This window comes from Urocampus carinirostris, chromosome 11, assembly GCF_059441175.1.
Source record: "Urocampus carinirostris isolate Australia breed hairy pipefish chromosome 11, RoL_Ucar_1.0, whole genome shotgun sequence".
In the NCBI taxonomy this organism is placed as follows: domain Eukaryota; kingdom Metazoa; phylum Chordata; class Actinopteri; order Syngnathiformes; family Syngnathidae; genus Urocampus; species Urocampus carinirostris.
Window position 1 is genome coordinate 30,300,676 of NC_142359.1, and position 27,901 is coordinate 30,328,576.

Consider the following 27,901-nt stretch of genomic DNA (forward strand, 5'->3'; position numbering starts at 1 on the left):
TTCGTTTTAGGTGGGTCGAATGACCGAATCGCCTTCCGCCGGTCCCTTGTAGCGATATGGGGTTGAGAAAAACGGATTGATGCCGTATGAGGGAAGTTCACTTTAGGCAGAATGGCAAAAAAGAGCTGCCAGGCTCAACAAAAGTGCTTGCTCTCTGCCGGTGATTGTGAATAATGGATGGCTGATGCATGAGTGCACTTCACTTTTTGGTAGACGTCAAGGCAAAAGAAAAGCTACCCGGCCCAAAAAAAAGTGCACTCTGCAGCAGTATATGTTTGGGGATAATGGATTGCGGCCACAACAATGCATTCCATTTCAGGCTAGCCACCTGTACGTCCTTGACACACTTTGAGCAAGCGGAATCAGAAATTGTCTCACGTCATCTCTAATAAAGCATCCCCCACGTGCCGCCAGTTCAATTCCCTCATCTGGGACGATGGCCGACTCTCGACTCTGACGCAACATTTGGGAACAGTGTCAGAGTTGAAGTGCCTTCCACGTTTTCCTCTTTGATTAAAGCAAGGGAGGATTGTTTAATTAAGATTGTCACTTATCCTAATTGTCCCTCTTAAAACCGGCACGTGGAATAGTAAGTGCTAGACGATTCTGTCTTGACAAGTTAAAGGCACTCCAATTTTCAATTATTAATCAGAAGAATTAGATTTCCGCGATATGAGGAGATGCCAGCATATTTTCATATTTCCATCAGTTATTCCAAACTAGTCTGAGAGTAAAGTTCAGTTGTCGATTAATGTCAGTGAACTTACCGTCCAGAAGCTTTAGGAATCAATCAAATCTCTAAACTAATCAGAATTGAAACTGTTTGCTCAATTAATCCAATTTTGCATACCTTTTTACTTTTTATATGCCCAACTCATGTCAAGCAGTCCCTAGCGCCAGAGCATCATTGTAGCTACTCGATTCTGTCTTGGCTATGTATTTGTCTTTTGAATGCCCGACTCATAACATAGGAGTCCTTAGCTAGTATGCATATCCATCCGCCCATCCATTATCTGCGCCACTAATCTTTGGTAGGGTCGCGGGTGCACTGAAGCCCATCCCAGGAATCTCCAGGGCAGAGGACACCTTGAACTAGTTATCTGCCAGTCGCTGGGCACACAGGGACAGACAACTCGCTCGCTCATTCACACCTAGGGACAATTTGAACCGGCCAATTAACCTAACATGCATGTTTTTGTAATGTGGGAGAAAACCTAAGTGCTTAGAGGAAACCCACGCAAGCAACGGGAGAACATGCAAACTCTGCAGATGAAGGCTGATAGCTGGAATTGATCCCATGACCTCAGAACTGTGTATGTGTATGTATGTATATGTGTCATAGAAAAACCTATGAATACATTAAAATAATAAATAAATAATACATATAAAAGTGTATATAAAATAAAAATGATGAAGAAAATAAAAACTTCTGAGAATTCATGATAAATAAAATGAGTAATTGTTATTTCTTTCTGAATTTTGTAAAATGTGTTAAACATCCTAAACCATAAATAAGGATTCCAATTTAAGACATGTTGATGAGAACAGTGTTCTCAACTTAAGCAATAACAAAGCTTTGTTGAAAGTTTTAACATTATATAACAGACGTTATTAACCATTTCTACAGGTCGAGCGCTTCACTGTTCAAAGAAAACAATCTGCCTTTGTTCAAAAATGTTCGAGAAACACTGAAGTAAACATCAGCAAAAAAAAAAATATATATATATATATATATATATATATATATATATATCATTTAAAGATTTTAATGTATTTTTGTGTTTTATGGCAGCAACACCTGCAGGAATTTTACAAGAAACAGCAGGAGCAGCTTCATCTCCAGCTCCTTCAGCAGCAACATCCAGGCAAACAGGCCAAAGAGGTGCACTTTATTATTATTCTGATTATATTTTTTTTCCCTGCCTACCGCCACCAATCATTCAGCTACCTACGTCATTCAGTCGCATATGTTTTCCCGAAGCATTGTCCCTGAGTGCCAAAACATCAAAATATGTTTTATTTGTTTTATTTGTTAGGCACAGTTTATCAGTTAGTATCAAGCCTCTGGGAATTATGTCAGTATGATAAATCACCGTTAGATGGCAGTAGTTGCTTCATCAGATCTTCGTCCATGCTTTGAGGAGGCCCCACTTGCTACTCTTGCTTCCTGTCAGTGATTGAAGTGTGTCGCCGGCCTTGTATGGGAAGTATGGACATTTTGAAGCAGTGTGGACGGAGTAGGGAATATATGGATAAACACAAATTGATAACGCCTTGAGCTTTTCTCTTGCTGAAAAAGATGACTTAAGTCCTTTTGTCAGGGCTGAGAGTATGACGTTTTATGTATTGCCTTTGTGGCCGAAATTGTGTGATCAAGTCACCGGAAACATCAGACACGAAAAATGTCTTGCAAAGTTTATGCATAAGTTCAGTGTTCTTTTAATACAATTTTAATTTGCGAGTAAAGGGCCATTTTGTTTATGGAAATTATTGTTTAGATATTCTATGTATCACAAAACAACAAACAAAGCGCCGAAGTGACGGTTCTGCTTGAAATGCATCCTTTCACAAATTGCCTTTTTTTTTCGAAGAAGTTTTCTTTAAACGTGTATTTTGAAAAAACTATATTCAACTGTTGTTCACTAAACAAAGGTAAAAATATACCACATAAAACACAAAATGACAGTTCATGGTTTTTTGACATGTCCTATGCCTATATAGCTACAGACCTAAATGTTCTGTAGGCCTTCAAAAATGTGTCAAAATGGCAAAAATTGGTTGGCATCAGCTCTTCCCATTTGAGAGGAATGTCTGACATTGAGTTCATGCAAATGCGGCCGCCACTTGCTCAGTTAATGAAGTGTTTGCAGCAACAACAACAGTTTCCCACAGAGAAAACCACTCATTAGCCAATCCTTCCCTGAATACAATAAAGTGAAAATTTCCACCCTTAACTCGCCACTAGAAAATATCGCTGACAGGCGGCCGCTTCAACCCAAATAGATCCGGCGAGTGCCAGACCAATCAGCCGCCGATCATAAAAAGAAGACGTCGGTTTGACAACCCTGCCAGTCCGAGTAGCGCCCATTACAGGCCCTGGCGGCTTTGTTTCTGTTTGGATTCCGAGATTGTTTTATTTTGCACGCCGTCAGGAACGAAATAGGAATCTCATCCTCACTTCTCCAGAGGAGGCGCTGACGAAGTAGCGACAATGTTATGCAACGGGTTGCGCTTTCCTCAGGTTAATCACTGCAAAAATCTATATTTTTCGATTTTTCCTTTTGCTCAGGAAATGAACAACAATCATACAGTAGACCCCCGTAGTAATTAGGAACTTATGTCTTTCTAACCCACACTAACCCCAGATAAAAACATTAAAATAACAAAATAGAGTTTCATAAGAAGTTCTACTAAATCAAAATGCCGTTGGCTGAGTATATCTGAAACACAATGGACACACTTTGCCAATGCTTAGCTAATGCTTTCTAGATAAAACCATTACAATATAAAAATGGTTTATAGTATCCTACTAAATCAAAACGCCGTAAGTTGTGTATGTCTTAAATGCAATCGATGTCCACGTTATGCATTGAGATATTGCCATGGTACTACATATAATAATTGGGGGCGGCAGTAGCTCAGGAAGTAGAGCGCTCGTCTTGGGATCAAGGGATCCCAGTTCGAATCCCGGCTCGTCCGTGTTACATGTCGAAGTGTCCTTGGGTAAGACACTGAACCCCTAATGCCCCCAAAAAAGGTTAGCGTCTTACATGGCTGCAATACAAGGCTGCTATTGGGAAATGTGGAGCACATTGTAAAGCGCTTTGGGAAGTCATTGACTTGAAAAGCGCTATATAAATGCAGATCATTTCATTTCATTTTCATAAAATTAAAACCAGAAAATATCGTATCGTAATTATTACCAAATCGAAACGCTGTGGATCAAGTATTTCTCCAACATAATTAAACCCGGGAAACGGAATGAATCCGTTCTGAGGTAGAGATCGCAAAGGGTTTTTGCTGTATAGTGGGCAATAATAACCTATTGTAGTGCACAGCCGAACATTAAAAAAACATGAAAATAGCATAATATTGTGTCATAAGTACTACTTTTAAATCAAAACGCTGTATGTCGAATATGTCTTTACATAATAGACTCCCTGCACATGCAAAGTAAAATTGCCATAAAGAGGGGGTAGAAACATATGTTAATGAGTAGCTAAAGCATTTTAATCCCCTTTTTCCAGATAAAATCATTGAAATAACAAAATAGAATATAGCAAATACTACTTAATAATAACGATGTGGTCAAGTATGTCTTAAACATAATAGACACCGGAATACGACGTAAATACGTTTTGTGGTGGGGATTGTAAAGTGATATTGCCAAATAGCGGGTTGTGGAAACCTATGGTAATTCAAAGCTAAAGCGCTCCAAACCATAAACATTAAAAACAGGTATAAATATCAAGGAATATGTAATTTTATTTACCGTTGATGTAATGTGACATGAGCTTGTTAAGTGGAATACCATTTCAGAAATATATCTTTCTTATATCATGTTGATTTCCTTTCGGATTTTTCATTAATTTCTCAGAATTCATCAAACTATTTAAGATGCATTTTGACCTGTCGAGAGTTTTGATGTCATCTTCATGCCTTTTCTCACCATAGCAACAGCAGCAGCAGCATCAGCAGCAGCTGGCCGCCCAGCAGCTGGTTTTCCAGCAGCAGCTCCTCCAGATGCAGCAGCTCCAGCAGCAGCAGCACCTTCTTAACATGCAGAGGCAGGGCCTCCTCTCGCTGCCAGGGCCTGCCCCCGGCCAGGCTGCACTACCCGGACAGACCATGCCCCCGCCAGGTGAAACTTTTTCTTCGACTAAAATATAACAAACACATGTTTAAAGATAATTTCCTTGTAAAAACAGAGTACTGTAATTGCGCACTGTTTTTGCATGTTGTACTTTATTTATGTAATTAGTTTGGTCCCCTTTGGCAATTTTGTTTCCATCAAGTGGGTGGTTAGGGTTATTTCTGTCACAGCAGAGCATATGCCAAAAAACTGATTCACAGCACCTGGTATTTCCAGTCGATCTTCCATCTGAGTATAGACCAGGCTCGATCCTGCTTAGCTTTCTGAGATTGAACCGCAGATTGAAAAATATTTTGTCCTGCTTTGCGTTTTTTCTCTTTTTTTTGGGAGAAAAAATGCACTGAACTTTTACGGCCGTGATCCATTATTACCTGTTTGCATATTGGTGCAAGTGTGGACCAGCACAGCACACTTATTTTGGGCTTGACGTTTTTTTTTTACAATATTGCATTTCTGTCGAAAAGGAACTGCATTTTTGTGGCAAAGGTCAATTATTCCCAATCCCATATTCCTGCGAGCTCAGACCTGCAGAAGGCACTATTTTAAGACACCAGTGATACAGATTATAAACATAAAGAATTTTATTTACCACTCTCAAATTATTTTTGCTCACAGTGCCAGAAACAAATTGGGTATTATTAGAGATTGTTCAACATTATGGTTTAAACGGAAAAATGTATTCATCATGAGATATACCAAAGAGTCGTTTCCCTTCTTGTTTTTTGTTTGCGTTTATTGATATCTTCCAGGATTATTCGCTGTCTTCTCGATTCTCTAACATTTGTTTCTGGCACGGTAAAAACATGGCTTTTTATCATTGTACCAGTTAATTTAGTACGCCTTATAGTGCGGAAAATATATCATACCGTTTTTTTACCTTACTAACAAATGCAATAAAGATCCTCCTGTACCAGAAAGCCAGCGTCAAAACGTTTACCTGTGTGTTCCCCTGCAGCCGGCCTGAGCCCGGCCGAGCTCCAGCAGTTATGGAAGGATGTGACCAGCGGTGGGGGAGGGAGCGGCGGCCATACCATGGAAGACAACGGCCTCAAACATATGAACAACTCTGGCGTCAGTGGTGGCCTGGACCTCTCTACCAACCACCACAACGGCAACAGCAGCAGCAGCAACAGCAGCAACTCTTCGTCAACTACCTCCTCCTCCTCTAACCCCCCCAAAGCATCTCCGCCCATCTCGCATCATTCCATCGCCAACGGACAGTCCCCCGCCCTCAACCACAGACGCGAACGGGAGCGAGACAAGTGAGTCAGCCTCTGGGCCACTGGTGTAACTGGTATGCTGTAAGGCCTTGGCTTCTTCTAATGCAGATGTGTCAAACAAATGGCCCGCGAGTATGTAAAACAAAGAAGCAAGTCTCAGGGTCAATCCTATCAAAAGTTATAATTTTCTTTTTTATAAATACAAACCAAATTATACCTCCAGCCGCCAGAGGGCAGTGATTGTGTAACAGAGTTGACTTTCAGCTTGCAGACTGAACGAGTTACTACCAGGAAATCTAGAAAAAAGGCATAGACTGTGAACCTGAACAAGCGCCAGTAAGGAGAGACGGGCCAGAAACACTAAGCCCCTGCCGAACCCAGTCAGTGAAGAGCTTGCCGCACCCTTCTCTTTTACGCTCTGGACGAGGGAATATAATCTCAGTTTTAGTAGGCCCAGCTCCTTTACTTAGTATGTATTATTTATGTTTGAAATAGATAGATAGATAGATAGATAGATAGATAGATAGATAGATAGATAGATAGATAGATAGATAGATAGATAGATAGATAGATAGATAGATACTTTGTTCATCCCCGTAGGGAAATTCACACTTCCAGCAGTCTACCCCGTTGTTTATTAACAGATTAACATGATGCCCTAGGGGTGCTTGTAGCGGAGTAAATGACGTCACGCCAGTCCAAAAGTTCGACATCCCTGCGGCAGATGGAAAACTTTTCTTTGTGAAAATCCAGGGATACACCACCTCGTGTTAGCAAGTCCGCCTCCTCTCCGATTCCCCCCAGCTTTCGTGTCTCTGTTTAGCGGCGTTGAAGCCGGAATAGCTCCGGGTAGCTCCGGGTGGCTACACCTTAGCGTCCGGAATGCTAAACGTGAGCCACGTTTCCGCAAAACACAGCAACTGCGCTCCCTGTGCGCTTCGATGTTTTCCACCAGCACTCAATGATCTTATTTGGTCGTGAGTTCGCATTTACCATGATTACGGATGGTACTGAAGACTTATAAAGCCGCTAGCCGCTTCGCTAGCTCCGGCTCTTCTTCCACTATAGGCCCCTTCATCACGTCGGCACGAGAATTCTTCAGGGCAAGGAGTTGAAATTCCTTGAATACACGCATTTTTTGTGCGCTAAAACCCATGTCCCATAGGATAGAAGTAATCCATGGTGTAGTTGTCAAAACGGGAAGAAAAACACCGAAGATAGAAGCAGACAATAAAACAATAGGGCAGCTGCTGGAAAAGGCAGCCGCTCTAAAACTTTATTCCGATCAGGAAAAAAACAAACTGAAACAACAGGTCAGAAACAAAAACAATGTCCGAACAACATGTCTGAAAAAGAATAGAAAGAAGTGTATGCTTGTTTAATCTTAACCCTTCACCTTCCTTAACAATTTTCTTACATCTAGATCTCCCGTGTATTGACATATAACAAACACATCCTGAATATACATATTTACTTAGATTCATCATCATTATTATTATCATTACGATCACTATTTTTATTGTCATGTTTATCATCATTGCTGTGTCCCTACATTTTTAGTATACTTTATATAAAAAGTATATATTATAATAACAATACGGTAATTGTCATTGGTGCTCATGGTGACAATTGACATTTTTGTGGTGCCTAGGCCAAGGATGCACTGAAAACAGGTCTGTGACCTAAATTTGGGGCCTGACCTACGCATTGAGAAACACTGCTCTATACCTTATTTTGTTAACTAAGATACAACAAAGCTGTGTCAACAATATAAATGTAAACGTTAACCAATAAAACAACTTAACTTCTATGCATAGTGTGCTTTGTTATTCGAAGAAAAAAAATCCTCTGTTTAAAAAGGATTGAGAAACACTAAAGTAAATAAAAAAACAAAACAAACAGAAAGGCAAGTCAAGATGAAACAAATAACAACATGTGTTTTGTTTCTTTCTCGGCAACGATCCCCTTCAGAGAGAACGGCTTGTTAACTACAGGGAAAACAACATCTTTTGTTTATTCCTTTAATACTTGATCACTTTCTCCGCCACACGCACAAAACAGCAGCTTTGTTCTCCCCGAGGAGCGCCGCCGCGTATCAAAAGACGGTAACGGATCGTAAGACGCACAACAAAACCTCTCAGGCAGACAAGACGAGATAACCCCCACCCCACCCCCTTCCATCTTGGAACATTAAGTATTTAGTGCCTTCCGTGGCTTTTGAAAATTACCTTCCCTGCTTGCTTGTCATGTAAACAGAATAGGAGATGCCATGAGTGGCGTTTGCAGGATGTTTATCCCGGTGACGCCGTGTTTTATGGATGCGCCCCCGCGCCACAACACTGACTGTTCACATATCGGCACATGCATTATTCACCAACTTTACTTGGGCGGTATTCTAATAAGGTCCAGACGGCGCTAGCGTGGTGCAAGCGCTGTGTAATTGGTTTACAGTAGATGCTATCGACGCCGTGCCGCTAGAAGGCGGGAAAAAGGATATCGTGGTGAGGGTGGGGGGCCAAAAAAGAAAAGTTTATATGCAGGAGTCCCGAGGGCCACTAGTGATGGAATGAGGGGCCCCGCTTACCGATCAATGAGGGTGAAGCCCTTGTGGAAAAGACGCGGTCAGCGCAGTCAGCATGCATGGTTATTATGGTTTGTTTTCATTTTTATCCAAATTTTGGAAAAACAATAGATAATATTCTATAAATATTTTTATCCAAATGCGGTGTCTGTAATTTCAAAATATTGTTCTTGCTGACTTCATGTTCTGACTGAAATCATCATTGCAGCCTCAGCCAAGCTCCTTTTTTTGCGTGTCCACGTATGTGAAATTCTTACAGTGTTCGGATAAATTCTTCATTTTTTGGATATTTTGGGGGGTTAAGGTTGGTGTTTAGACTATAAAAACAGTCCTCTCCTTACTTCCACCATTTCCATCCTAGAATAAAGGAAAACAGCAAGCATGCGCGTGAAATCACTCCCCCCCTGCTTCCTTTCCTCCAGCGTAATGTGCTCTGTGGCTAGAACACCGAGAGTAAAAGTAACATAAAAGCACTTACTTACTTACTTATTGCTCCAGCGAAGGTCGGGGGGTCCCGTCCCTGTGCGTTGAGCCGACCAGATGAACCAGGTTTTTCCAATGCTGGCGGTCTTGTGCCAGCTGTTCTGCATCCTCTACGGCAACTCCGTGTTGTTGGAGGTCGCCCGCAACGACGTCGAGCCATCGAGTGCGGGGTTTCCCTCGTGGTCGTCTCCAGCCTGCGGCCTTTGGGTCAAACTGGAGAATGGCTCGTGTCGGATGGTCTGGTGGTAGACGAAGGACATGGCCAAACCAGCGGGTGCGGCGTTGTGCGACCAAGGAAGATGCTTGGGGCTGGCACGTGCGGGCTCTGAGCTCTTTATTGGAGACTCGCTGGGGCCACCTGATGTTCTCGATGGTTCTGAGAGCCCTGCTATCAAAACCATCGATTCTTGTGGCCAGGGTGTCGTTCAGGGGCCATGTTTCTGAGCCATAAAGCAGGATAGGGAGTACGGCGAGGTTGTAAATGCGGAGCTTCGTCTTGCGTGCGATGGTCTGGTGCCGCCAGAGTGGTTTCCAGAGAGACTGCAGAGCAGATGCTGCCAGGGCTCTTCTGCGGAGAATCTCTGGTTTTAGGTCCCCATTGTCTGTCACCATGGACCCCAGATATACAAAGCTCTTGACAGGCTCTACGATGTCGCTACCAATTTGGATGGGAGGTGGATCTGGTCCATCACCGACATACATGAACTTGGTTTTCGTCCAACTCACTTGCATAAAAGCAGATGGATAGAAATGGTGGGGAAAATATATATAAAGGCTCTTTGAACTATATTTTATGTTGACAATATCAGGGGATGGTGTCATAATAGTCTGTAATAATAGTTTGCAATAGTCTTTGATCTGTGCAGCTCTTTAAGACTCTTTGTGATTAAGGGCTATAAGAATACACATGACTTGACTTGGCATTGTTAACACATACTTAATAGAGAAAAAAATCTACTTTTAACTTTTTAAGGACACCTCAAACGACCCAACCCAAACATATTTTGACGTTGTGCCTTTAATTAAGAAAACAAAACGCTTAATTGTGTTTTATTTTAAATCAAATTGCAAAAACAACACATAACATTAGCAAAATGATCTGATAAGCACAAAAATGGAAGATATTGTTCTCATTTTAAGATATGCTTTTACTAACAAAATAAAAAACAGTGTCTATTATTCAGTGCCTCCTAGAAGTGAAAAAACAATTCATAAAAAAAATATTGATTCAAACAATTATATAAATATGATGTTTTTTTAAAATACTTGTAGATCAATAAATATCTGTTTTACATATAATGAGCATCACCTAAAGGCAGATTGACATAAAGTTCCGCCATCTTAATGCTAATGGTACCCAAAAAACCAAAAACCTGGGGAAAGGCTTGGCAAATAGACAGAGGGAAAATTGTGCTTTATGATGATGAATCACTGTAGTTTGTATTTTTTCTTGTGATCCTAAACAGTCGTTTTCGAAAAAATACAGAGATTTCTGGAATCATGCACAACGTCCTTTTAACCTTCACATTACGGTTGGGTCTTTACTGGTTGGCGATGAGTCTAGGAAATATTTGCACATGTTTAATTCAAACCCATCTTTGTGGTGAATTTTAAGAGCAAAATCAAGAAGCTAAGTCTATGGATGTCCTTGTAGAAGAAGAAGAATTTACTTTTTATAGTCATTCTTTGTAACCATGCACACAGAACGAAATGTCGATACACCTGACCCGTACAGTTAAACTGTAGCCAGCCGACGCAGCCGCAGCCAAACAGCCGCCATTTTAGACCCAACTGCTGTGTTGGGTGTCATTAGGTGACCAACCCCCACCATTCCAACCCTTAATGCCAAGCAGGGAGGCAATGAGTACCATCTAGGCTACCGAGCTGGTAACTTATTGAACTATAAATACACAAATTCTAAAAGTCAATGGCACAGCGGACAAGTGACACCAACACAGTGTTGTTTACGAGACTAGAGTTGAATGCGAAGAAATAAATGCTCATCATATAATTAGACTAAAAATAACTGGTGTTGTTCTGATTCTTATGAAGTACTATTTTGAGGTATCGTGTCTTTGATTTGGTAAACTACCGTATCATATATCAGTACAGCTGCTTTTGGGATTCCTGCAATTACAGGTTGCTGGTTCTTCTTTGATGGTTAACAGGAGGTTATTTTAACACACAACTATAGGCCCTATATATATATATATATATATATATATATATATATATATATATATATATGAAATATAATATAATATATATTGCTTCTTTTGTCACTAACATCTCCTTTTTTATTACCTAGTGCACATCATGAAGAAAACGGCGGCTCTCATCCGTTGTATGGTCACGGCGTGTGCAAGTGGCCCGGTTGTGAGAGCATCTGCGAGAACTTCGGACAGTTTTTGAAGTAAGATTTTGACCACAGTAAGCATCTTCACAAGCTTATACCTTCATCCAAAATTAACAATGCCTAAACATGCTTAAAAAGAGTTTTTAAACACAATACAATTTGTGATTTTATGTCAGGAGCTATCATAACAATGAAAAATATGCTGTGGAGTAAAATAAAACATGCAAGGTGTGAGCTTGTAAATGAAGAATGTGTGTTGAAGTGAAAGACAATGTGCTAGCTGCTAGTTTTACAAATTAACAATGAACAAAATAAAAGCAAAATAAAAATAGACTATCCTAAAAAGGAATAATAAATAATGTGAGATAAAACAACATAAAATACGCTAGCATATGATAGCTTCTATTTAAAAAATGAATGTGTTTACAAATTACCATGTCAGTGAAATCAGATCAAATCAAATTAACAGATCAAATTAACTAGCTAAGTAAAATAAGCCATTTCATACATGTTGCTATCAAAAATGAACAATAAACATCGTGCGTTAAGTGTGTGTATCATCTGACCACTTTTTGTTGAGGTATCATGTAGTGCAACCTAAGATAGGTGCTAAAAAAGCACAAGGAATTATACAAACTAGAGCAGGGGTCATCAGTAATTGATTTTTGGAAAAAAAAAAAATATTTAAGTGCGAAAAAATTAATGTTAATTTTTTCGCGGCAAGGCCAATTAATGGGTATTTATTGGATTTCTAGCCATTAATTGGTAATTTAATGGTATACTAGCCGGTGACGACAGGAAATTTTCTATCGATCCAGGATTGGATGACTCCTGCTTCTTTGCATCACTTTCTTTCTGCAAGTGCTGACTTTTAATGTGGCTTTCCAAATTGCTCCAACCGGTGTTGCGCCGTTGGATGCGCTCGGCGTGAAGTACTCTCTAACCATTTTTTCCTTCGGTCCCATAACCGTGCGAAGATTACAATCAATACAGCGTAGTAGTAGTGGTGTACAACGTGTGCGTATGTGCATCCACGACGTACGTGCTTGAGGCAAAACGTGAGCCAATCAACAAGCCCGATTTTGTCCCGACCAATAAAAAGCTGCTTTGCAACCACACTACGTACGTATAGCTACCGTGTTTCCCCGAATATAAGGCCGGCCTTACTTCAAAATCATCGTCAAAAATTGAGGTTTTGAAATAAAAATATGTGCAAAAGTAATACATTTTCGCTAAAAATTTCTTAGAAAAGCATTGCCGTTGTTAAATAACGTTGATATCTACGGTTTTCATAGGTAATATGAGCCCAAATATTTTCGCAATTAATGGGTCGCAATAATTGATAATTATTTAAATTTTGCAATAAATGGATTTATGAGTTTAAGCAACCATTCCATTAATTGTTCGCAATTAATGGCATTAATTTTTCACCAATCATTTATTGCTGACCCCTGAACTAGAGGGACTGAATGTTACCAAAACGCACCATTTTAGTTCTCTTTTTTTTTTTGGACCAGTATCTTTTAGGTTTTTGGGTAGTTATGGCTTTTAGACGACGGGCTATTCTGTCTTCTCCTATTACGTGAGGCTTATGTTATGTATAAAAATGAACAATAATCAACATACATTAAAGCCAAATAAAATATGCTAACTGCTAGCTTGACAAAGAACAATGAACAAGGTGCTATAAAACCTTGAATGAGTTTTCCGGCGGCCATTTTGACCTTGCCAACAGCCTGCCGAGCAGGGGTTCAGGTCGAGCGCTTCCCGGACGCATAACAAATCTCCGTGGAAGCGCCTGATTGGCCGGCGGGGGAAAAAAGTCGTCAAAAGGCTAATGGCTAACGTCGCGGGAGCACGGCGGTCCCCGCAACAAAGGAGGCCGCCATTGAGTTGTTGTCACGGTGCACGGCAGCGGAGCCAATGAACTCTTCACGCTCCATCAACAATCCAGTTAATTAGCTCATTTGTAATTGGCCGGCTTTGTTGCAGAGATGTCAGCGAGGGGACATCAAAGGCAGGAAGGTGTTTGCGCCGCTGACGATTACAGGTTATCACGCCGCCACTCAGCCGCACTGGCTCGCTGAAGAAAAGCTGCCATTTGAATATTCTAATTAGATTTGTAATTAACTGTGAAATAACGATCTGCGGCGTATTTTCTGACGGGCTATAAACGTCCGAGTCCCAAGATTGTTTTTCGCCTTGTTTTTTTCCCAGGGTTGCGAGGCAAAAAAAATCTCATTGAGGCTTGTGAATTAAGCGTAATAAAGCGGATGTTTATTGGGCGAAACAGCCAGACAGTATATTAAGTCGCATTTTCACGCGCTATCAACTCGGACTGTGAACCGTAATTGACACCATTGCGTGGGAATAAATCAGAGGTGAATGTAAATGACGGCAACGGCCTGATGTGAAGTGTGACGAATGCAAGACCGAGCCCATTTAAATCAACCAAAAAAAAGAATATTTTGACAAAAAAGCAGATCATTCTCTTTTTTTATTTCCTTTTAATTTACGTATATGAACATAGTTATTATTTGTATTATAATTGTCTTTTTTAAACAAATGTTACTATTTAAAATGGTCTTTTGTGTTAAGGAAAAAAATTAATTACTGGATTTTCTGCAGTAAATGGCACACACCCCCAAAAATAGTATTTTTTCATATACAGGGTGTTCCAAAAGTATTTGGCCCATTTTGACGTTAAATATCCCAAAAACTATAGAGATATACAAATACATCTGGTAAATTACGAAAGCTTGTAATCTCAATTTTATATGGAACTTTCACAGATGTTCAATGGGAGCACTTCCAGTCTCACGACACACATCATGCCATTCTTGCCAAGTGAACATCTTACCATTGACCATAAGACTGAGGAACGGTCCGTAGACAGCTTTCTTCTACATAGCACAAAACACAAATGCGCTAAATACAGACAACAGAAGCTCTTGCAACCATTGGCAATGCAACACTGTGACTTGTTTGGCAAGAATCTGACTATCAGCTTAATGTTTGTCATGCAACCAAAGTTGCGCTCACTGAACATCTTTGAACATTTCATGTAAACAAACAGTTTACAAGCTTTCTGGATCCTGTTCTTTTATATCACCAAAGGTTTCTGAGATATTTACTGGCGAATTCACCTAAGACCTTTGGAATACCCTCTATTTTACATATACAAGGCGCACTGGACGCTTAAGCGCATGAAATTAAAACTTCAGTAAGAGATAGTGTAGTTAGTCCTGTGTAACCGTTGTGATTTTGATACACTCATGGTATCACAAAACTTGTATGCACAGGAATCGAACCCGCGTAGGCTGTGAGAGCGCTGAAACCTAAATATTAGACCTTAAGTGTTACAGATGACTTATGTAAAAGCATCAAACTTGATCTCATTGTCACACTGTTTTCACACAAAGTGCCAGAAATGAATGTTATAAAATGGAGTCTATGTAAATTCGTCCTGAAAGATATAAATAAATGCAAAAAAAAGCACCACGAGGAAATCAACCCTGTGGTGTATCTGATGATGAATCGGACTTAGCGTTCATTTACATCTCTCCTGACGACTTTCTGTTTTCTCAACTTTTATAACTTAACATTCGTCTCTGGAAATTGAAGTAAAAATAGTGTGATAAGAAGTTTTTGTTTTTTGCGGTACACTTTGCAGAAGCTTGCGGACAATTGTGTCAACTCCCTTTAGGTAAGGTTCATGCTATGTATAGTAAATAGAAATTTGTCCACCTACGAGTATTTGTAAAAAAAAAGGTATAATTATATGATTTATTGCTTGTTCAATCAATCAATAAATCAATCAATCAATAAATCAAGCAATATTGTTTTTTTAATAAAGTTATTTTAACAACCCTTGATAATACACACTGCTCCTTTAAAGGAGGATTTTACTATTTTGTTGGAGAAATTAGATCAATAAGAAAAAGTACATCTAAATTGAGTCCACTTTATCTGAAAAGTTGTATGTTTTTTTGCGATTGCGTGTGTCATGGCGTGGCTTTCTTTTGAAAAATCTCTACGGAAAAAAGTTAGTGTCAGCCAACCTTTCGTCGTCCCGTTTCTCGCATTACTTTGCTGTCTTATTTCTACCAACTGCCCCGTATTTTGTTGTCTTTACTCGCCGCCTCCTAAATAACTGGCTAAGCTACCTGGGCTCTATCCGCAGAGCACACACAGCATCTTTAAGTAAGCGCGGCGAGGTGATAACAGCAAGGCTAAAAGAAGCGCTAATCCGACGCTACCTTGCCTCCTCATGCGTGCGTCGCTCCCGATCCGCAAGGCAAACTCTTCTACGAGCGTCCGAGCACACAAACCGGCTCAAGCAACACACGGCGACGGATGGAGGGAGAATGGATTGCGCCGTTACATGTAATCCTCGTGTTATACGTCCATGGTCACTTTTTCCATAAAGGAGTCATTTTTATTTCGAAACTTGTTTTGAAAATCGCAAAGTGTGACAGTTGGGGATAATCCCTCGCTCCTTCGCCCTTCGTATTTTGTGCAACGCGCGGTGGAAGTTATTCACAGATCGATTATCCTCAATCTTGCATTGCTAAAAGAGGGAGCTATCGTCAGAGTGCATTTTTGTCAGGTATAGGGATTTTCTATGTTGTTCTGGTAAACACAAAAGGTGAACTGCACTCGGGTGTCCGCAATCCTTTGTCTATGATTGCATTTTGGTGCAAGCCAGGCCTGAAAGAGCACTTTTTTGTTTTGCTTGGTGGCTTTTTTCTGCCGTTATTGTATTTTCACATAAATCCACGATAAATAACCCCCACTCCCGCATTTTTGTGAGTGAGAACTAGCAGAAGGCCCTTTTGTGTGGATGCATGCTGTTGATGAAGATGAAATGCACGGTTGTAGCGGCAATGCATTATCCTCTGTCCACTATTGCTTCGAGCAGGGTCCGGTAGGGCACTTTTTATTTCGTTCCAAGCTGCTGATGCATGCCGTTGTTGCTTAACTAAAATGAACTGCACTCTTATCCCCAGAAAACTATTGCTGAACGCAGGAACCAAGAGCAAATTGGTGTCATACGTGGTTGCTCCGTTTTTCTTTTATTTTTGCCTACAATGAGTAGCACCTGTGTAGTCGTGCTCCATTATTCTAAGTCGCCTATTTCTGAGAGCAAAGGCCGTTAGAGCACTTATTTTGTTTAGAAGCGTGCCATCGTTGGTTCGCCTAAAATTACCTCTAATGTTTAGACGGTGAGCCACTATACTAAGTTCACTATTGTAAAACGTGGGTGCTATGAGACCAAATCTGTGTCATGCGAGGCAGCTTCTTTCCATTCTTTTAGCCTACAATGGCCACAATCCAATATTCCCAATTTTATATTGCTGCTGGTGGGGACCAGCAAAAGGCACTTTTGTCGAGAGGCATTTCATTCCATCTCACCTTAAATGAAATACATGGTTGTGGTTGCCATCCATCTTCCCTGGTCGAATATTGCGCAGAGCAGGGGCCGGTAGAGTGTATTTTTTGTGGGGGGGTTTTTTCTGGATCACATGCTGAAACATGCCGTTGTTGCCTACGTAAAATGAACTGCATTGTTCTGACTACGATTCGTTTTTGCCAGTCGACTATTGCTGAGAACAGGGGACAGCAGAGTGCATTTTTTTTAAAGCATGCTTATTACGCTTCGTAAGCATGCTTATTGTCATACGTGGCTTCTATTATTTTCAGTTCTTTCCGGCTTAAATGACCAGCAAAGATGAAGACGCGATCCATTATCCCTGGCCCACTGTTGCTGTGTGCAAAGGCCTACATAGTGCATGTTAAGATGGGTTGGGTTCAACTTCACCATTATTCACATATCTGGCCCTATTAACTGCAATAAAAGAGGGATTATCTTACTGAGGTAAAAAAAAATAAAAAATGGTTTATAATTAGTGTAACTATGAAATTAGCAAGATTTTCTGCCAATAGGGGTGAGATTTTATTTTTCTGTTGTACACAAAAAAAGCTAGCATCTCGCCAGCTTAGCTACGGCACACGAAAACATGCAGCAACAAAGGAGTCGGGCTCGTCAGCGCTGCAAAGATGGCTGCCTCGGAGCACCGATCGTGTTTGTCTCGGCGATGCCTTTCATGCCGCCGGTACCACCCGGCGACGTTTAAGCGAGGATATATAAAGCGAGGTTATATAGAACGGGGTGTCACATTTAGATGACAGCTTCCGTGTCGCGGGACGAGTACGGGTTACGAGGGGGGAGGGTTGGCGTCCTTATCGCCGTCAGCGCCCGCGGCGCGTTTAGTCGTCTTTTGTTGTGTTGCGGCGGGGAAACTTGTCGCCGTCAGCGTTTAGAAGCGCCGTGCTACTTCTTTGAAGCGCTTTCACCTGCTAAAAGGAAGTGGAGGGAGCGTAAAAATAGAAAGATACAGTGGTACCTCTTTTTTCAAGCACCCCTGAATACGAGAAATTCGGTATACGGATTTTTTTGGGGGGATCAAAAAATATTGCCAGCAATACAAAAGAAAGAGACTACCACTAGAGACTCTTCACCGCTCGTGACTGTGCATCCAAAATACTTCGGGCAAAAATATAAAAAAATAATGCTGTAACTCTTTTTTGTGTGTGAGTTCATTTAAAGTTAAAGTAATTTTAATTTTAAGTGTTTACGAATCATCAACAGTCGCTCAAACTCGTATGACTTCCGACAATTGTTCACCTTAATGCTTGACAATCCTCCTTATCAAGCGCTAATAAACCTTAGAAATGCAACATGTTTACTTACAGCAAGACAGACTATGTTGAGTATCGCAACAATATTAGGATCTACAATAGAGGTAAGACCCAACCCGGGCTCTCGTGTATCAAAGCTGGAAACAGCCCGAGCCCAACCAAACAACTTGATTTGAGCCCAAAGCAAACACAAACTTTTGCATTTTATTTGTGAGGACTTAGGGGTAGGAGGGGTGTTTTTGGCCAACTGCCCCAACCAACACCCCCCGCCACGACGTTTTATGCCCGACCTGACCACAATTTCAGGCCGGACTTGGTCATGGCTTGGGCTTGAGCCTAAGATATTACCTCTAATCTATGATTATGTCGTCGTCTGCTATCAGTGACCGAGATGATCAGAATTGGAGCAGTCTTTTTAAAAAAAATAAAATCCCGTATACAAATTGTTATACGGTGTACACAACTTCTCATGATCAATAAACCTAAAAATTTGGAGGAAAACATAAATTGACAGGTATGCTATCTTCATGACTCTTCTTTGCAACCACCCCACAACCTTCTCCCCACCATGCACATTCACTCAAAACTGCTGATAATAAACTCAAATTTTATTTCGTTTGTTACCATTCTTATTTATCTCATAACTGTAGTTTGATGTTTCATTACTGTTTGAATTTGTTTTGGTGATCAGGGACATGTGTTTTATACTTATTTAGGGTTCACTTGAATGCTTTTGGGAAGACTGCAGCAAACTTGTTAATTATTATTTTTTTTAATATCAGGAAATTGTGTTTGTTACGCAATTCGAGCTATGAGCATGATCCTGGAACGAATTCAGCTCGTATGAAGAAGGTACCACTGTAAAAATAAAATGATACGGGGTCCTCCGGTTGGGCTCAGCGTCAACTGGCGGCCTTATTACCAGCGCTGACGTTTGAAACAGCAAAGCGGCCCGCCAACCTGGTGTCCGTAACCCGCTGCTAATTAAACCCACAAGGCTGCAAAGAAGAAGTGTCGACATACACAATCGCACAAAAGGCAGGCAATGAGGCAGCACACCCCATCGCCTCCTCTGCAGCCCCTTGATAGTTGAGCTTCCCCTCTACCCTTCCACATGTCTGGCGTACTGTGACAAGACCTTTAAAACGAAGGGCATTACTTATGCATCGGCGCCACGGGTAGGGCATATATGCGTATACATATGCTACATGCGTGTTTATTTCGCACGTCAGCATCTGTGTACATTGCCGAGGTCGGGCGACAAACTGGCATCTTGTGACAGGTTTGTACCAATGATTTGCCAATTTTTTAGTATTATTTATCTTTGAATATTTTTGTTTGTGTGATTTTTCTTAATTCTACAGAAAAAAACTCAATCTTGTTCTGTTGGTTTATAAATTCCTTTGTTTTATGATACTTATGTCACTTATGGTTTTTTTTTACGTTATTTTAATTAGTTATATTATTTACATTATTTTAAATTGTTTTTATAAAAAACTGAACTAACTTGTTAGGTTGGTCAATAATTTTACCTATTTATGTTGTTTTTCAGATTTTTTTGTATTATATTTTTATTTTATTTACGAAAACAATACTGCTGCCTTTGTTAGTTAATAATTTGACTTATTTTAAGTTTTATTTTTTGATTTTTATTGAAATCATTCAAAAACAAAATTAAGAATGTAGAATTTTAGATTTTATAACAAAATATAGATAATAGTGAGTTCTGCAATGGCAGCCCGGCGGCGCAGTGGTTAGCGCTTGTGCGGCACAGTTCATGTCATGGGAACCTGTCGTGGGTTCAAATCCAGCTCCAGACTTCCTGTGCGGAGTTTGTATGTTCTCCCCGTGCTTGCGTGGGTTTACTCCGGGCACTCCGGTTTCCTCCCACGTTCCAAAAAAATGCATTTCAGGTGAATTGGCCGGTCCAAATTGTCCATAGGTGTGAATGAGCGAATGAGTTGTCTGTCCCTGTGTGCCCTGCAATTGGCTGGCAACCAGTTCAGGGTGTCCCCTGCCCACTGCCCGGAGATGGCTGGGATAGGCTCCAGCCCCACTGCGACCCTAATGAGGAGTTGAGATGAGATATATTTGTATATATATATATATGAAATGAATATTTTGTACATTATTTATTGAACAAAATGAATACATGATGTAGAATTTTTAAATAAATAAAATTGAAAGTAAATTGGGTTTTAAATAATAACAAATAAATATTTATCATTTTATAAGTCAAAAGTTCATATTGTTTTATTGTAATTTTTACATTGATTCAAATAATGATAATGATATCTTGTTTTTATTTTTCAAGTAATTGTTCCCGCCCACAACCTCTCCGCTCGCCGCTCCCTGTCATTCTTCCCTCCATCTTGTGGAATTATTAATGCACAGTAGGACATGCTTCCATTTGAATATTTCATAAACACAGTAATCTTGCCTTTAATGGCCTCACTAACTGGACCAGCAGCAGACGTGTTGGCAAACATCAGCCCAGTTTATAGAAAAACAAAACCTAACCGGGATTCGAACTCAACCCCCCTCAACCCGCCCTTCTTTCTTCAATTTATTATTATATTTTTTTGTAATGAGGTATCTTCAGGGACAGAGCGCTTTTGAAGCAGCTGTAATTCCTGACACGCGCCATACATCAAGTGCATAAGATAGCGTTGTGGCCAGTGAAATGAAAAGGGTATTCGCAACATTAGTTGACTCGTCCTGCGAGGGACGTGATTAAATGATTAATGAAAGCTCGCCCCCTCTTCCGCGTGCATGTTCAGAAACAGCAATTAGGCGGAAGCCTTCTTCACACCCATTGCTTCCCCGTTTCACAACCGTTTCCTTGTTTTCCCACGCTAATGAAACATTTTGGCCTATCGTTCGCATCCAAGAGTCAGCGACGGAGCAGATTTTGCCATTTCGGGCCCCGGTCCAATTCACTTTGAGGGTTTGCCATTGTTATTTAACAGATTCTGGGGAGGCTGTGTACCTCAAAAACAAGAAAAGAAACAGTATAATAATTTACAGGAGATCCCGGGATCTGTTCTCAGTTGAATAGTGAAATTGCCTTATCTCAGGGGATAGAAACCTTTGGTTATCAGTGCTCCATAAAACAACAATAAGATAACATGAGAGTAAATATTAAATACTCATTTGCAAATACACAAGCATTGCATTAATTAGCATTATATGTAAGATTTTAGGACATCACCGACGGACTCTAAAAATCAAAAAAGGGCTTGGGATCAGGCTTTGCCATATTGGACGACATTCTGATTCACTTCGAGGGTTTGCCCCATTTGTTTAAAAAATGTTGGAGAGGCCTTTTATCTCACTATGAAAAAAATCAAGTCCAAAAAAACTGAATTATTTACAGGAGACCCAAGGATACGACATGAATCAGTTCTGAGGTGGTGATTGCCAAGTAAAATTGCTGTATTCAGGGGAATACAAACCTATGGTAATCAGTGCCCTAAATAAAACCACAAAAATACTATATCGTAAGTACTAATCTTCAATATACAAGCATTTGTTTATTTAGCATTACATTTAACATTGAAGAACATCGACTCTAAAAGTCAACATTAGTGCTGAAGATCACGTTTTGCCATTTTAGGGCACGTTCTGATTCACTTTTAGGGTTTTGTTGTTTTATAGATTTTGGAGAGGTCCTGTATCTCACTATGGTAAATATATAAAAAATATATATAGCTGTTGTTGGTGATAGCAATGAGTGGAGAGGTGTTGTGAAAGGATAGTCGGATGTTTGGACGCGTTCTAAGGGATGGGCAGGGAACCTGTATGATGTGGCAGGGGTAAACCAGTGAAAACTGTCGGCCCCTGCAGTTGAACAGAAGAGTGTATTGTGTCACCTTGACCCGAGTGACATTGACTCTTTCTTTTGTTCCGTTTTATCTGGAGGGACAAAAGCATGACTAACTTAGATGCTGAACTTGTTTGGGCTTTTGGGTTGGCCATGGTCAAATTGTTTGTGTTTTTTGCTACCTTTTTCGTTTTTCTTTTCTTTGTTTTTGTGTATGTGTTTGTCTTGCTGTCGGTCACCCGTCTTGAGGGATATGACCAGGGTAGATAGATAGATAGATAGATAGATAGATAGATGACTTAACCTCCCTATTTTGAATAATAGTCCCGATCTTTAATTGGTTTGGGTCATGCAACTTAGCAAGTGTAGCCATCTGTGTCCCCTCTTTGTATTTCTTGATAAAAACAAGCTTTAATATATTGATAGTTATTCTGCTTAACAGCAGCTCCACTTACAAAAAAGTGCTGAGTCAAGATTAGCGTCCAAACTCCACTTTATCCCAAACCAAAGTAAAACTGAAACATACAAACAATGAAAATACAGTGAGTATGACACCACACCCCAAAGCACAACTGTTCACCCCCTATGACAAGGATTTTCCCCAAATCCCGTGTTTTGCTGAGCCTAACTAGAAATTGTATTCTGCCATAGGCACCTGAACAACGAGCACGCCCTGGATGACCGGAGTACGGCCCAATGCCGGGTGCAGATGCAAGTTGTGCAGCAGCTGGAAATCCAAGTAAGTAACCTATTTTCTGCACTATAAGATGCACTGGAATTTCAAGCGCTTCCTCCAAAAATAGGCCTGTGTGATATTTTGTTCATCTACAAATCACACTGGACTATAAGGCACATAAAATTGAAAAAATGCCGTATTTATGCATTGATTAATCAGTCAGTACTTATGACTAATTACAATTGCATACTATTGATTGTCGTTTTGAATTTAACCCAAATCACATCGTGAGTGCCTCTGTTCCTACTAGACCACTCGGGATACAGACAACACATAAAAAGGCATGATCACACGATTGTTAGTCATGTACTAAATTGTTTATGTTATTATTGGGTAGGCTGGGCCGCGAGGATATTGCAAGGCATTAAACCGGTCTGTGGTATTGTCGACCCGCAAAGTCTTAACAAAGTGCATGAGATTCAGATTTGAATGACAAGAAAGGAATCGTGGGAAGTATTTAGGTCATTATCTAATAAATAAAGAGAAAAGCAATTTGGTTGTCCTGAAAATAAATAAATAAACGCATGGCCGCACACATTCACATTTTTCACAGATAATGTTTAGTTTGAGCTGGGTAAACAATATTGCCTTGATTCCAAAGAAACTGGTACCGTGACTAAAAATAGTGTGATAATGAGATAAGACCTAATGCCTTTCCATGTTCAGTCTATATCCCTAGTGGTCTAATTCAATGTTTTTCAACTGACGGGTCGGGACTCAAACGTAAGTCGAGGATCCATTTTTATCGAGTCGTGACCTTTTACCTAGTTTATGGCAGTTACACATCTTCACAGTAGATGGTGATAATGCTCTGCTCAATCTCTTCTTTCTGTTTAGTTTATCGGTACTGTCTCAAAAATGTTTGAGAGGGACAACATTTATTTTTATTGTGATTTGGAACGTTTTGCTTCCTCCTTCTGCTCATAATAATGGGTCCCAAGATAGTAATACTGGTAAGGGTGAGTGGAAAACATTTGAAACGATCAAGTCGAAGAATGAAATGATTGCGAAATACGAAAAATCGTTTTACAAGTGTGATCGAAGCGCTGCTGGAATGTACGGAAATATTTATTTTTAGCTTTTTACCAGTATATGAATCTATATAACTTTTATCATTTAAAAATATCGTTGTTTAGGTACACGTTGTATTAATATTTTAAGCAGTTTTAGAGGGTCGTTTATTTGTGATGTAGGCCTATCTACCAGTATATAAGGTAGTCAAAGTCATTTTGTTTTGCTGGTTACTTTGTTTTTTGAAATAAAGGTGAATATCATTCTCTAGCTCTGCTTTGAAATGTGCAATCCTTTCATTCGATAAATGGGAAAAGTGATTTTTTGTTTTGTCCTTATGGTGAAATGGTGGGTTCCGAAAACAAACCAGTTGAGATACAGTGGTCTAGTGCAGAGGTCTCCAAACTTTTCAGAAACCAGATTTCTTAAGCTGTAAATGTGTGATGGCTGACTATTCAGCCTAGCATTCTTTCAACAATCTTCAACAAATTCACCTTCTATAAAAGGTTTGCAGTGCTTGGCGATCAGTGTCGCGACATCGTAGCTTGCCTTTGTAGCATTTTCATTTGACTCGCAGGGTCTCGTGAAAAAGCGCTGCTGTACCATTAAAGCAACTACAGGTTGCTTCACCTTTTCACAGCGTTTGGATCCTGTTAGCTTTTTGCTGTCAGTGTGTTTCGTCTGTTTGTGCCTATTGATATAATAATATTTGAAAATAGCCAGTCTCTTGCCAAGTTAGGCAGATACAGTTGTTCTGGATTTTTATCCCTAGTCCTGTGTGAAGGCTCTCAAAGTCAATTTTCTTTTTTTTACCCACAGTCGCCATGTCAGAAATGGGTTATGCTAAAATTCTTATAGATAGCCAAGGGCAAGGTGACTAAAGCAAAGGGCTACTACCATCATCTGGTCAAATCATGTGTTGTTGTTTTTTTTTTTGTTTAATACAAATTTATTTTATACTCCAGTCAACATTACTGGCGGGCCACATATTATTAATTTTAGGACAGCGGCTGCGGGTTAGTAAAAATTGTTTAGGATTGGGCTTTCACCTCGCTGCGCCGGATTCGATTCCTGTTGCATTCAATGTTATTCAACTGTGAACAACCATTAATGTTCCAAGCAACCTGGAGGGTTCTCTAACCATTGCTATATGGTTTGATTCCCATTGCTATGTTACTTAATTGTGATAATATGTGTGAATTGATCAATAATTGCTCCAATCTAGTCATGCATTTCCAATTTTGTCCGCATATGAGGCGCACCGGATTATAAGGTTCACGCTCAAATATCTGGCATATTTGGTGTTTCTAGAAAACACTGTAACCCCCCGCCCTCTTCAGAAAATCACCCAACGAGGTCCCCGAACCACCAAAAAAAAAGCAGAATGAAACAAAGCCATTGAACAACGAGCTCCTCGGGCCTGGCAGCCAAAGCCATTACGGCTTTTTTAATTGAATTAAGCGTGCGCTTTATTTGCGTTTTGTCCTCCCCCCATTCCAATTAATAGCAAACGCGTCTCTCCCGGTCTGCCGTGTTAATTAACTGCACTTTGCACCTGAAGAAGGCGCAAAAGGAGGGAACTATTTTCAGTAGGTGGAGCGTGACCCTATTAAGAAGTCATGCTGGCGAGATAATGAGAGCCATGATTGAGCGACGTTATTACTCAGCGACGCTGACATCTGCTCGTTTTTCCAAACGCCCAAATAATTGTCGCCTGCCTTTTTTGACAGTCGCAAAATTCCAGAATTCGAGGTTTTCATAAATGTATAAACAATGAAAACGGTGAATATAACGCTCATTTGTTTCAAGAATTGGAGTTGCATTCAGTGTTAACTCATTCACTGGAAATTATGGCTGTAGTCGTCAAAGATCTGTTTTAAATTCAGTGCCATTGGCAACTTTAGATGTCAAATCCTCCATTCTTGCATTCAGGAAGGCTGGTGATAAGTGTATGGTTTAATAATCGGTCGAAAAAGAAAACATCATTGAATTTTGCAAGGTGAACGGAGGAAGCGCTCAATAAAATTGAAAATAACCTAACCTTGGTATTATGACTAATCTCCTTGGCTAGTGATCAAAGTCGTGAAAACAACAGTGGGCAAGTGCTCAATAATAGTGAAAATAACCCAACCCTGGTATTTTAAGCAATCTTCTTTGCAAGTGTTCTACAGTCCAAATAGAACACCCAGGCATATGGAACATTCTTCATTGCAAGCAAGCAGAATAAAAACAAATGTAAGACTTATTTCCAAACCATTAAATATTTTTCTCATTAGCTGGCAAATTTATTAATGAGTTAAATACCGTGATACCTTGGTACTCGACCATAATCCGAAATACCAAAACACTTCTTTTGAATTATGGTATTCACGTTCTTACACATACCAAAATACACAAAATGTTATGAAAACATAACAACCTAGAGAACCATAAATACCCCAAATATGAACAAAACACGTATGTAAACAACAATATTCGTTGTTTAGATAATACTGTACATAGTAAACATAATAAAGATAAAAATATGACGCAGTTTTAAAAGATTCACTGTACCTGAGCAATGGTATTAATGGCAGACACTCGTACAAAACGTGTGTATTAATACACATAAAGACCCCTAAAAATCTTGTTTTTAAAAATTGGGTCATTTGTTTACCTTATAAAGAAGTAAAAAAAAACACTTGCAGGGATTGTAATGCCCTCAGATAATTTATTTGCTTTGTTACTTATTATTACTCCTTATTTTCAATAGTAGTTGATTAGTTATGGCCATGCAAGTTAGTGAGGGAAGCAATCCGTGTGCCCTCTTGCTGATTCTTGATAACCGCATGTTTCGTTTTGTGGTTATGTTGTCTTTGCTTCTTACTAACATCAGTGCAAGTCTTGGCATCCATGGGGAATGAACACTATTTACAAAAAACAGTATTGTATCGCCGACTGGCAAAGTCTTTACAAAGCAGTAGCATTCTATACTGAATATAGAGAAAGGCAATCCCCCTGTTTTGGGCAAGCAAAATAATTTGTTGCTGATGTGGTATGTTGAGTAAAATTCTTCAAAGAGGAGCTAAAAAAATTTTTATTCCATAACATATAACAAAAACGTTGTAAGGCAGGGTCACCGTATCCCGGGTGTCTGCTGTATTACATTGATGACAGCCAATAAAGTCTGATGTAGGACCCGGGGAGGCGGGCCTATCCCTGGTCAGGTCAAGCAAGACTCCCTTCACCTATGCGCCTCATCATTGGCGTCCATGGGACTTCGGGTCTGCCTCATTACTCTGACCTAAATACCACCATCGTCGAAAAAAACAGAAAGAAACGATTTGTTTTTGACCTGTGGACACCGCCTGGCACGTTTGAACTGAATTCATCGATGTTGTTTTTTGTTAAACAGCTTTCCAAGGAGCGCGAGCGTCTTCAGGCCATGATGACCCACTTGCACATGCGGCCCTCCGAACCAAAATCATCTCCAAAACCGGTGAGTGCATATTGCTCCGTAAACACGCCGACAGACACGTAATGGGCAACTTTGGGAGTGTATTAGGTGGCCAAGGCAGTATGGAGAGCACGGCGAAGGGTGTATCTCTGGGAGGGGGGTATTGAGGTTATTTCTTTGTGATGGATATAATGGCCCAAACAACCCGTTGGCTGGATGATTGAGCCCAAGCACTCAGACGCCATCATTTTAAAAACAAATAAAAGAAAGCGTGAGGCGAGATCGACTTTGAATGCTTATTGTCGCTCATGTTGGGGTATTAGCTCCATATAGCTTATTTTCATTGTATATTCCTCAACATTGAAATATTGTGGTCACTTTCTTTGGAATCATTGAATGTAGATGATCACACAATAAGCATAACCATTGCTTAATTGATCATCTTTATTTAGTTTGATTCTTTTTTGTAACTTTTACCCTACCATATTTTACATTATGTTCTATTTATATTAATTCGGTGTTTGAAAATGGGGTGGGGTACACTGGTAGGGTGTGGTTCAATGGCTGAGGTGATCTGCTGCCATTCCTATCAGTTAGGATAAGCCTCCCACAGGTCCCTTTCCCCACATGGTCAGTCGTAATTGTATTGTATTTATATTATTATTTCTATTATAATTTAA

At 40.1% G+C, this 27,901-nt stretch overlaps 1 protein-coding gene across 9 annotated transcripts in view; it reads left to right on the forward strand.

Annotated features, from left to right (window-relative positions):
- foxp2 (forkhead box P2) overlaps window positions 1–27,901 on the forward strand; it is a 191,744-nt gene that overhangs the window by 141,191 nt on the left and 22,652 nt on the right. For all 9 annotated transcript variants that reach the window (XM_088348554.1, XM_088348549.1, XM_088348552.1 and 6 more), the window contains 6 exons: window positions 1,793–1,882; window positions 4,675–4,861; window positions 5,829–6,135; window positions 11,466–11,570; window positions 22,690–22,777; window positions 27,180–27,263. In XM_088348554.1, the coding sequence (XP_088204680.1) occupies window positions 1,793–1,882; window positions 4,675–4,861; window positions 5,829–6,135; window positions 11,466–11,570; window positions 22,690–22,777; window positions 27,180–27,263 (861 nt within the window). The remainder of the gene's footprint in view (window positions 1–1,792; window positions 1,883–4,674; window positions 4,862–5,828; window positions 6,136–11,465; window positions 11,571–22,689; window positions 22,778–27,179; window positions 27,264–27,901) is intronic.